Source organism: Osmerus mordax, chromosome 4, assembly GCF_038355195.1.
Source record: "Osmerus mordax isolate fOsmMor3 chromosome 4, fOsmMor3.pri, whole genome shotgun sequence".
NCBI lineage: Eukaryota > Metazoa > Chordata > Actinopteri > Osmeriformes > Osmeridae > Osmerus > Osmerus mordax.
In genome coordinates, this window is record NC_090053.1 from 2489068 (window position 1) to 2501331 (window position 12264).

The 12264-nt window shown below is 40.7% G+C and overlaps 1 protein-coding gene across 1 annotated transcript; it reads left to right on the plus strand.

The window, feature by feature from the left end:
• Nucleotides 1-8122: 8122 nt before the first annotated feature.
• Nucleotides 8123-12097, plus strand: svip (small VCP interacting protein). The gene is made up of 4 exons (XM_067234372.1): nucleotides 8123-8726; nucleotides 9022-9072; nucleotides 10401-10514; nucleotides 11117-12097. The coding sequence occupies exons 1-4, from the start codon at nucleotides 8664-8666 to the stop codon at nucleotides 11129-11131; spliced, it is 243 nt and encodes an 80-aa protein (XP_067090473.1). The 5' UTR covers nucleotides 8123-8663; the 3' UTR covers nucleotides 11132-12097.
• The last annotated feature ends 167 nt before the right edge of the window (nucleotides 12098-12264 follow it).

Genomic DNA, 12264 nt, shown 5'->3' on the forward strand with positions numbered 1-12264 from the left:
GCTTTCAAGGCGCAAACAGAACCTTAGACTATAATCTCGACGTGGACGTGTATTCAACAGTCAAATTTGCTTTCAAAAAACACTCACTGGTCTCTTTATTAGGTACACCTGTATAACTGTATTTCAGCATGTGAATATGGTATGGTCAAGATTATCCAGTGAAGTTCAACCAAAGCATCAGATGTGGAAGAAAAGTTTCTAAAAGTGATTTTGAAACTTTGCATGATCAGATGCAGAGGTCAGAAGAGAATGTCCAGACTGGTTCGAGTCAAACGTGTCCCATATAGGCTTAGACGTTACTCCATGGCCAGGGTTCAATTCCAGAGTGGGTCATTTGATGCATGTCATCCCCTCTCTCACTCCCTGCCTGTCTCGACTGTCACTATCAAAATCGAAAAAGCAAAACATATATAAAAAAAAAACGAAAGGCAACTAAAATAACCACTTGTTCCAACCAAGGTACCTGTATGGCGAAGAGCTTCTCTGGATGCACGACACATCGAAGCTTGAAGCAGATGGGCTTGACCAGAGGAGCACACTGTGTACCACTCCTCTTAGCTAAGAACAGGAAACGGTGGCTACAATTTGCACGGGTTCACCACAATGGGACGATAGAAAACTGAAAAAACTTGCCTGGTCTGATGAGTCACGATTCCTGCAGTAACATTCAGATGGTAAAGTCAGAATTCAAGCTGGTAGTGGTGGTGGTGGTGTGAGGGATGATATTTTCTTGGCACACTTATGGCCCCTTGGTTCCAAATGAGCAGTGTATAAATGCCAAAGCCTTCCTGAGTATTGTTGCTGACCATGTTCATTCCTTTATGACCACATACCCATCTTCTAATGGCTGCTTCCAGCAGGATAATGTGCCATGTCACAAAGCTCACACTGGCCGCTTCTAATTTTTAATTAAATTATTTTGGTGCAGCGCCAAAATTGTGGAACTCCTTACCATTGCATATGCCCCAGTCGGACTGCATCTGCCCGTTTAAAAATCGTACAAAATCGTATCTGTTCAGAATAACTTTTACTGATTAGTAGTAGTGTTTGTGTTTCTATACTGTTTAGTTCATGTGTTTTATGATGTACGGTGTCTTTGAGTGCCTTGAAAGGCGGATAAAAATAAAAGGCATTATTATTATAATAATCTCAAACTGTTTTTGTTTGTTTTTTTAAACATCTTGGTTCACTGTACTAGTCTCCACAGTCACCAGATCTCAATCCGATAGAACACCTAATCTGGTGGCATTGGAGATTCGCATCATGGATGTGCAGTCGACTTCATGTCAACATAGACCAAAATCTCAAAGTTTACTAGAACATTAGTCAGGGTGAGAGAGCACCTGTTAATAATCAACTGTATACACCTGTATTTATTTCCAAGTAGACACCTGTGTGGCAATACTTCTATGTAGACCATTGCAACATACTACAAACATCCACTCATTCAGAATCATAAATGTGCTTTAACTGTTTTTTGTTGTTTTTTTTTCAAAAATTAATTCCACAAGGTCATTGATCTTATCTCTTCTGGGACAGAACAGCTGCATCCCTCCATCAGAAGTGATTTAATGTTGGTCATTGTCACAAAGGAAGGTGGAGCCTAGTCACCTCCGTTTCATTCTTTGGCAGTCACATGATCATTACCTGTTCAAGGGCATACCCATTACCGATACGTAGTCTCAATAGCCCAACGATTCCATTCAAGTCTGCCTATTTACATTTACATTTAGTCATTTAGCAGACGCTCTTATCCAGAGCGACTTACAGTAAGTACAGGGACATTCCCCCGAGGCAAGTAGGGTGAAGTGCCTTGCCCAAGGACACAACGTCATTTTTCACGGCCAGGAATCGAACCAACAACCTTCTGATTACTAGCCCGACTCTCTAACCGCTCAGCCATCTGACCCCCCCGCCTACTTTGAGAATCTCTGTCTGTGGTCTGGAGTCACAGACATTAATACCATCTGCTTCCTCACAGCTCAGCAGGTTCCTTCTCTTCCCACTGCTGTGGTATTTATGGAGGACTGGTGGGAAATGTAGCGCATGCCACCTTGCTACATTTCACTCTGCAATGCAATTATGTCTCAGCTTCTGGGCCAATAATTACATAAATAAGTAGCTCTTAAAAAGTGACTCCTTAAAAAACAGAAACCTCCACCACTTTCTATCTTTTCATTTACACATGTAGGTCAGGTGTTTGTGCAAGTTTCAGGAAAGGTTTTACTGCCATCTAGTGTTTCACGTGGTCATGACGCGCTACAACATCTAGTGCAGTAAGTTGACTCTCCAGATGGTTTTTTACACATATCCAGAGCCATGCACTGGGGAGGCACATGGGCATTTTATTAGTACATGTAATAACGCATAATAAGGCTTATTCGACCTTGATTTACACATCTGGAAAGACTGGTCGGATGACTGAGTTGATCATTAGATCAAAACAGTCCCCACCACAAAAAGAAAGAGCAGAAAAGATTTGAATCTTCGCCGTTACATTTTGTGAGCTCACCATTTGGCCTTTCAATTTTACTCGCTCACATTTTTGGCCCTGTTTCTTTGCCAAATCAGGCTCAAAATGATTTTCAATGCCGGACAGAGATTTTCAGGCAAGGCAGGAGGGGGATGGGGCGGGGCTTTGGGGGGTGTGGTCCCTAGACCAGAATCCTCTCAACTGATTGGCTAGCGAACCGTGCACTTGCTTCAGTTGATCCCTGTCAGTCAGTTCATATTCAGTTTTGCACTTGCAAATCTTTTAGACCCTATTTTACCTTCGTACATAAGATACCATCCAAATTGCTCTTCAGAATAAAAGGCACAAAATGAATCTTCATTTGAAAAAGAGCTTGAGTCTATCAGGCAAATTGCTGACATTTTCCACATAATGCCTTTACATTGATTTAAAAAATGTAGTTTCCTGTTGAAATAGTCTTCATTCTCAGCAGCACCCATAGCCACAAGACAGCATATCAAGCCATCTAAAAGCATTACCATTGATGTCTCTCTCTAGCACTCAGTGTTAAGAGTGCAATTTGCTGATATGGCTATTTTACTAGCTCAGAGTAACCTGACAGAACCTCTCATACACTTCCTTTCAGACAGGTATCACAGAGCTGGGCATTGTTGATGACTCCTCTGTCTCTTGACAGAGAGGACTTCATGCCATCCTGACACTGGCCAGGGGGATGCAACAGCAAAGGGAGACCGATGACAAACAGCGTCATTGTCGGTCTTGTCACGGCGTCGTCAGTTTTATAGCACAGCGGTTAGGCTCTACTGAAAACGCAAGAGGCCATCTTGGATTCCTTGAGAGAGACTCACCCGAGTCCAGCTCGGTATCCCCGGTGTGAGCGCTGGTGTCCAGAGAGGAGCTCCAGGAGACTGAGTGGCTCAGGCAGGCCCCTCTGGCCCCTGGGTCCTGCTGCACCAGTAACAGCTGGGTGAGATGGCTCTCCTCGTGACATGCTTCTGCAAAAGAGGAGCCACACATACCTGTTCTTTCAGGGTATTTTTCTTTTGTTTTCTTATTGTAGCTGGAAACTTCTCCTGAGAACTGCTTAACTGAATATATTTAACTCATATATCATCTTTCCTATGAAAACCTATAGGATTACGTGGTGAATATGTTTAGATACAGCAGCCCAAACAGGAGACCACTCTAATACTCCTCGTATTGCTGGACTCATAAATGTTTAACACTTATCAAAAAGACTTTGATACATGACACTAATGGTGGACAATAGGTCTTTCTAATAACTTGGCTTCCTAATCAACTCTTATCTCATACATACATTCATAAGTACTTTGAACTTTCCAACTGCTAAAATATTTACAGTGGAAGTACACTTAGGGAATAACCATTGCAAACATAGGGGCTCATTATAGTTTAAAACATGTTTTCAGATATTTTACTTGCTCAACATTTCCATGGTTGACCATAGTTGTAGATATGTTGTGCCAGACATTGAAATTCTAAAATGTAATTTCTTTTGCATTTTCCCCCACCAAATTAGGAAAGGCTTACATCCATGAAAAGATCATATACAGACCAATTTCAGGTCTGACCTGTACCTGGGTCAAAACCTGTCGTGCAGGTTTGACACGCAGGTCACGTCCTTTACCAATACAAAAATAGTCCCAATACCAGATGTTTGGCCTAAGGTAGGCCTAGCAAATCTTTGGGCCACTAAGAACACGCCATAGGACTTCTTGCATGCAATCCTTGCAAATCTATCTTTGTAAATCACATAGTAATTAAAACTCATTTTATTCATGACATCATATGTATGTTTTGTTTTACTTTTATTTAGCCCTTGTAAGCACTGCCGCAAGGTCTGAGTCCACGAACATCATTATGGGCACCTGGATGTGTTGATGTGTCTACATCCTCCCACTCTGAGAGGACGTAATGATCATCTCTATGTTCGGCCTCATTAGGCTCGCGGAAACGAGATGCCTCTGAAATGGAGGCACAGCGTGACTCAGACCTGCTCTCAGAGGTATGACTTATTTTGCAAAGCATTCAGGAAAAATATTTTATAAACAAAGCTCTGAAGGATCAACAATCACATCTCCCTCTTGAGTCTCCTCAGATGTGGTTGAAATGAGGAGACCGTGTAAAATGATGATTTCAAGAGCATTTGTCATTAATGGTGCTTGAATCAAACATGCTCGATGTCTACTGTACAGTTAAAAGTTTGCCATTAGCAAATATCGATTGGTGAGAAGGAAAATCCTTTGAACTTCCTGGTACATGAATAATCTATTCAAAATATACAATTTTGGTTGGGACTTAAGACACACATTTCCGCTGCACTCTATTTAGGCCTAAATGGCAATATGGTTTAAGTGTGTGCATGAATCATAGCAATGAGTAACAGTGAAAGCATTAGTTTGCAACAGCCTAAGTGACTGCATTCAACCTACTCTAGAAACATGACAGCATACTCTTTAACTTGTTTATTATCATGAAATAGCAATCAATAATGCCATTAAAAATTTAAACATTGCAACCACTGAGTTGATCAACATCACTCTGTGTAGTGTTATTGTGTTGTGTATTATTGAAAGAAACAATGATTTCATCGAGTATTATATCGCCATAACTATCAATGTCACTCTGCCTGAACTTGAGTTACTTTCGTGGTGTAATTGAGATAATTTCCCTTTACATCAAATATATCAAACTGATGGACAGCTTTATAAAATCGAACTATTTGGTGTTTTGATTTTTTACGAAGTAGAAACAACTTCATTTGTATTGTATGCATTAAATAATAATTTTACAATGTAATACTACAACTTTGACACTGACAGACCCGTGGATGTATCTCTATAAAAGCCTCGCAAAACAGACTGTTTTACTCGTTTTAGTCTCACCGCAAAAACAATAGGCTACGGCATTAACACATTTTACACATATACTGACTCTGGCACATTATATTTCGTATTTGTCCAAATGTCTATAAACAAACCAACCCAGGATTGTTTACTCGAGCATCACATTATCCATAATTAACAGGTAGATACACATTACCACCTGCTCTCTTGCTTTTGGGCGGTGGGACAACTTCTATACACTGTATTCTACCTAACTTTGAAATTTAAAGTTAGCGATTCCCACAGAAGAGAAAGGTAAATAGCATTCTTCGGATCTCAAGCTAATTAACCTACCTGAGAAACTACCGAAGACGACATGGCATTTAACTTCCATAGCATGTCTCTGTCCTCTAGCTATTCATCGGATGATTGCTAAATGATTCCAAACAGTGAACCATTATGACCGCCCCATGAAGCTACGCACTGGAACTGGCGCTTGGCCCTTTGACATGACTGGGATGCATGGGTGGAGTTTCAATCCCGATTGGGTCAAGTATGATATTAAAATAGGCTACAGTTATTAGGACTATTGTGTTGGTTTAATAGTGTGGTACTTTCTGGGGAAAACGGCACCAAACTCATGAAACATGAACTCATAAAAAATGCCAAAGTGAGGATAATCAGAATGGTTAGGGTTACTTGACTAATTAATAATGAATTAATTACTTGATTAACGGCCGTATACCCAGAGCTAGGATTAGTGAGTTAAGAAGGGTTTGTGATCCATGGGGGGACTACTAAACACAGGGGGAAATGGTTGGGAGACTAGCAAGGAGATTTGAAGTAAACTCTTAGCCTATGGATGCCGGTGTTGTATCACCCGATGCATGACTCTCTGGATTGGCACCCACTCGCGGGAGCGCGCGCGAATCAAAGAGTGAAGGATTTCGTCTTGATATCGCAACCAAACAAAGGGGAAACAGAAGTCTCACATTCTACTTTCTTTGTTATAGAATTCAAGAGAAGAATGTCGGTTATCTGTGTAAATATCAGATGCTATTTTCAACACAAAATCCTTAAAATTCGTCATTCAAACCATATATACGATATATAATAGATAATGGGATTAATAGCATTATTATGGGAGTCAGGTGGTTGAGCGGTTAGGGAATCGGGCTAGTAATCATAAGGTTGCCGGTTCGATTCCCCGGCACGATAAATTACGTTGTGTCCTTGGGCAAGGCACTTTACCCTACTTGCCTCGGGGGAATGTCCTAATGTAAATGTATTAAAAGTACGTAATGGAGTATAGGGAAGAAACGTATGCAGGGGGAGAGCATTTCATGGCAGGCCTTGTTTTCCATTTGATGTAAGTGCAATGCACTCCCTGCCAACACTGACTAGGAAAGGGTTACATGCCTGAAACTTACTGTGGTTACTCATACTAGTACCCTCAGTGTAAAGTAAGAATCATTTGAGGCTGGGATATACAGAACGGACAATAGAGGGGGATGCATGTCACGACAGGCTTGTTGTATTCCTCCTTGCCATGAAATGCACCCCCTGCTAACTCTGATTAGGAAAGTGTAACATGCCTGAAACTTACTGTGGTTACTCATACTAGTGCCTTCAGTGTACAGTAAGAATCATTTGATGCTGGGATATACAGAACAGACAATAGAGGGGGGTGCATTTCACGACAGGCTTGTTGTATTCCTTCTTGCCATGAAATGCACCCCCTGCTAACCCTGACTAGGAAAGTGTCACATGCCTGAAACTTACTGTGGTTACTCATACTAGTGCCCTCAGTGTACAGTAAGAATCATTTGATGCTGGGATATACAGAACAGACAATAGAGGGGGGTGCATTTCATGACAGGCTTAATGCACCCCCTGATTACCCTGACTAGGAAAATGTTACGTGCCTGAAACTTACTGTGGTTACTCATACTAGTGCCGTCAGTGTACAGTAAGAATCATTTGATGCTGGGATATACAGAACAAACAATAGAGGGGGGTGCATTTCACGACAAGCTTGTTGTATTCCTTCTTGCCATGAAATGCACCCCCTGCTAACCCTGACTAGGAAAGTGTCACATGCCTGAAACTTACTGTGGTTACTCATACTAGTGCCCTCAGTGTACAGTAAGAATCATTTGATGCTGGGATATACAGAACAGACCATAGAGGGGGGTGCATTTCACGACAGGCTTGTTGTATTCCTTTATTTATTTCATTGACTTAAACAATAAGAGTAATATTTCCTATCTTAAAAAAGGATTTGATGGTGAGAACATTTCTTTTGATGTTGATACTTAGTTGATACATGGTTTTTAGTACTTGTCTTTTGTAGGCTATAGGCATGTGAACCTTTGGTCCCTTTTCAGGACAGCTGATAGCCTATTCTGGATCAGAAGGTTGTTGTTTTCGACCTGTGTAACCCACCCTACGCGCAGGCTAACTGCATTAAAATCTCATGCCTTTGAACCTATCCATTAGTATTAAGTATTCTATAACAAAGACAGTATAATGTGAGACTTCTGTCTCCCCTTCGTTTGATTGCGATATCAAGACGAAATCCTTCACTCTTTGATTCGCGCGCTCCCACGAGGGGGTGCCAATCCAGAGAGTCATGCATCGGGTGATACAACACCGGGAAGTGGATAATTATATATCGCTAATTGTTTTGTTGAGTAATTGGCCGCCGAAATCACACTCCCGAACAGTAAGTGGCGGTAATGCGCCTCTCAATGTTGGTTGCAATCTGCCATTTCAATGGAAAGACGAAGAAAAAGAGCCACACAGAGCTACTACCGATAGCACTACAGTAACACTCTCCAGGGCAAATACAAAATGACTAGACGTTGGAACAAGAGGTTAGCATTAGCAACTTAATTATTAGCTGCATATCTAGCTTGCAATTATTTTGATAGTAGTGTCGCTACAAATCTAGGCTTAAGCGAAGACCTGGTAAACAGGAGTGAGTTGAGTGAGACACCTCAGCTTGTTACAGTAGCTAGTATTAGAGTTAGCCTACTAGTAGCCAGCTAGTTAGCTAGCACACTTGTTGTTGCTGTACAAGCTGCTGATGCTGTCGGCATTGAGTGTCTAACCCAAACCATACGGTAACGTTCGCTTGATAAAACTGGCTAGCTTCTTTTCTTGCTAGCTACAGAACTTAGTAGCCAAAACTTGTCTGTTTCTTGGCTAGCTTTGTAAATTGACGAACGAATTTAGCTCAAGCACCAGCTAGCACTAGCTGATACAGTATCATCACAGTTAGCTAACTAGCTAATGTAATACAACTGACATTGAGTTGATCACGTTTGCTGAAATACCCAAGTATGGGAATGTGCTTACCGTGCCTTGGAGGAGCTCCAGACGACGTCGTGGTGACTCCTGATCCAGTAAGTTGAAGTTTCAAGGCGTACAGCAGCTTTTAAACAGAGCCTAATTTAGCATTATTCATGTAGTCTAGGCTACTACACCTTGTAAGTTCTACCATTTATGTGCGTGACATAACTTGTTATTAAACTGTTAACCAGATTGGCAAACTTAACAAAAGTTAAATTTGCTCTGCCATTCTGATTTTAGTTTATATAAACAGGTCACATTTTTGAGTACCGTTTTAATGAGACGCATCCACTCTTATGTCTGAAACGGTGGCAGTGTTATAGTGTGTGACTTTTATTTGCTTTTTAGGAGATGAGACGACGGCAATTAGCAGAAGCAGCTGAGAAGAGGCAGAAGGAGGTAGGTTGGTTGGGCATACCGCCACTTTATAAATAATAATGACAACCTTATAACATCTCTAAAACATTTCCATAATCCCTTGTATCCCTCCGTATCGAAGAAAATGGTCCTTTAGGAGGACTTCGGATGTTTAATTTAATTTGTTCAGAGGAAGAAGTGTTGAGAAGGGGTGAAGGTTGAAGTGGTTTCCAGATTCCACCTAACGTTAGGTGGGGAAAGCTGAACCTATTGGCAAGTCTACAACCAGTGGACAACTTTACTAGCCAACACATAAATAGAGCTAGCTAGAATGCAAAATATTTTAAAAGATGTCAAACTTCAAAACGACCTGATGTATACAATATTTTGCTAGCAGCAGGGTATTTACAATGTGAGTTGATGTACAACAGTGCTTTGCAATCATTCAGTTGAGTTCAGTTAGTCTTCGCCTTTGTGAGACAGCTGCAAGATCGCGACCAGGAGAAAATCTATTTGGCCAATCTCCAAGCTATTCGTTTGTGCCTCAACCACAGTGGTTTAGACCACACGGGCATGGTTGAAGTTAGCCCATGATAGATGGTGATAGACAGGTGGTTCACCCAGTCACCTGCCAAGTGCCTGCCCTATTCCAAACAGTTTCCAAGGACAACTTCCCAGATGGATATGTGTAACAAACCATCTGGTGTTCAGGTGCCGTTGAAACCTTAACAATGGATGCAGTGGTAAATCACATTGGAGTTCTTATGATGTGGTGGGTATTTTTGTACCATTGTCCAGAAATACCCCAGTCACAGACGAATGTCTCCACATAAAAAATTATCAAGGTAAGAATGTGTAGAATCCCAAGGATTAGCAGTTTTTTGGCAGTTCAACCCTTTCAAAGCTGGTTCCTCCTCGGACATTTGTTATTCACGCAATAGTATCTAACTAATTTAAATCGCCACCCCTTCTCAACTTTATTCTTATCATGCGTTGCACTTGAACATGAAAGTTTACCTCTTTTTTTGTCACACAGAAACATTGTATGTTGAATGAATACAATATCCAGAAAACGATACACAAAGCATGCTGTTAATGACAGCACACAACACCATCAAACTGCGGCTTTCACATTCATGGCTGACTATATGTGCAAGCTGTTCTTTCCAGATACATTTGTTTAATTGGCATGATATCACAACTTTATCTACCCGACATTATATCAGTATGTCAGGCCAGGTCTTGCTTACGATGCATGTCAAAGCTGTAGCAATAGTATTTGTGTTTATCAAAGTCAAGATTATTATACACATTCAAAGTCAAAAGTTCAAGATCATTTCTATTGTCCTTTAACTTTTATCTTATTTCAGACAACCTATAGGGGGGTCAAAAACCCAGAAGGAGTTGAGAGAAAGAAAAAGAAACAGGAAGAAATTGAGAAACAGGCGATGAACACTTCCAGTTCCGGGGGTGGAGGGCTAAAGGTTAGTCTTAGAATCATCGAACACACCTGTTATAACCATACATATATATAAACACTAGATGTCTTACGGTGGAGTCTAGAACGTCCGCACATGGCGGCCATCTTGCTACAGTCAACTCGCTCACCCATAACATTGTGTTGAATCTACATGTACTTTTTAAATGACCATAACTTGCTCAATTTTCAACCGATTTTGAAACGGTTTGGTTTGTTATCAACGTCAGAGATGTCATTATGCCACTGCATACTTCTATTCTATTTTTTTTTTTTTATAACATAATTATTCATAAGTATGCAGTGGCATTCTGACGTTGATAACAAACCAAACCGTTTCAAAATCGGTTGAGCAAGTTATGGTCATTTAAAAAGTACATGTAGCATCAACACAATGTTATGGGTGAGCGAGTTGACTGTAGCAAGATGGCCGCCATGTGCGGACGTTCGTCTTCGTTGTCCGGCAACGCGGACGAGACATCCAGTGTTTATATATATCTATGGTTATAACCATGAACATTTGTAATCATTTATGTTGTCGTAATAGAAAGCCATTTTAAAAGTTGCTTTCCTATGGCCAATCAGTTCCTTAATCAAGTGTTTGTGCAGTGGCAGGTGGGCTGAGGACATTAATGGAGAAGACCTTGAAGTCTGCAAGTACACTAAGGGTGGTTCAACATGCAGCATTGCTACCAGTCGACTTGAATAAACCTTTGAGAAGCTATCTGTTCTGAACCTTTCATAGGCACATGCTTAGAAAAGTGTTTGCCCGTCTCTTACGGAAAGAACCTTCTTGCCTGATATTCTAGGTGACATTTTGGGACTTGACTAACTAATGCCAAGACACAAGCCAATCAGTTGAACAGTGAAACACCCAGGGCACATACCCTTGCTTTGGAAATCTTTCTTACACATCCATAAACAGAAGCAGTTAGCTTGCTTGTCAAAGTAAACACTACAGCTTTTATACCACAGTGCTTTTGTAATTTTCATACTACAATTTTAGTAATATTTGCATCAGTTTGCATATTTATATTTTACTTTTAAAATGTATAAGCTATGAAGAATATTCAATGACCGTGGTCCGAATACAACATTTTAATTGTAAATTGCTGAAAAGTAATGTTTACAGTTGCATCTCACTGCTTGTTTTGAAATGTGACCTTCCCAATATAATACACCTTTTGCTTTAGTGTTTTGGTTTTCTTATGATTGTGCAATATTAGTTATATATTTAGTTTATCAGTATTAAAATCTTGTATGAAGCATATGCCTGCTTCATTTGATTGAGGGTGAAGTTGTAACTGTGGAATACCAGGTTAAGACCAAATATTTGCTGGTGCATGGTTGGTGGTGATGGCAACACTTGTGCAGTGATGGTAATGGATTGAGATTGCCTGCAGTAAGACGCTGCTGAAATGGAAGGAAAACATTTCTGAAACGTTGTGTGCACTTGAATTATCTTGTACCTTCCTTGAGTTCTTTTCCTTAATCTCCTGATGCTTAAGGTGCTTCTGCTGTTTGCAAGGCAGGAAGTCAACCCATTGTAATTTGTTTAAATAAATTAAATTGCAGTCTGAATTACATTCAGTTCAGTATGTTGTTGCTCTTATTGATTCTGGATCTCTTAGAATGCTGTTCCCTACTGTCTTCAGTGGCTGGTTGTGTTTGTTCTGGTTCTGAGGAACAGGGATTCATCTTCATTTGCAGGAGTGGCTGAGAAGATGAAGCTCACAGGCAGGGCTCGCAACAACAAC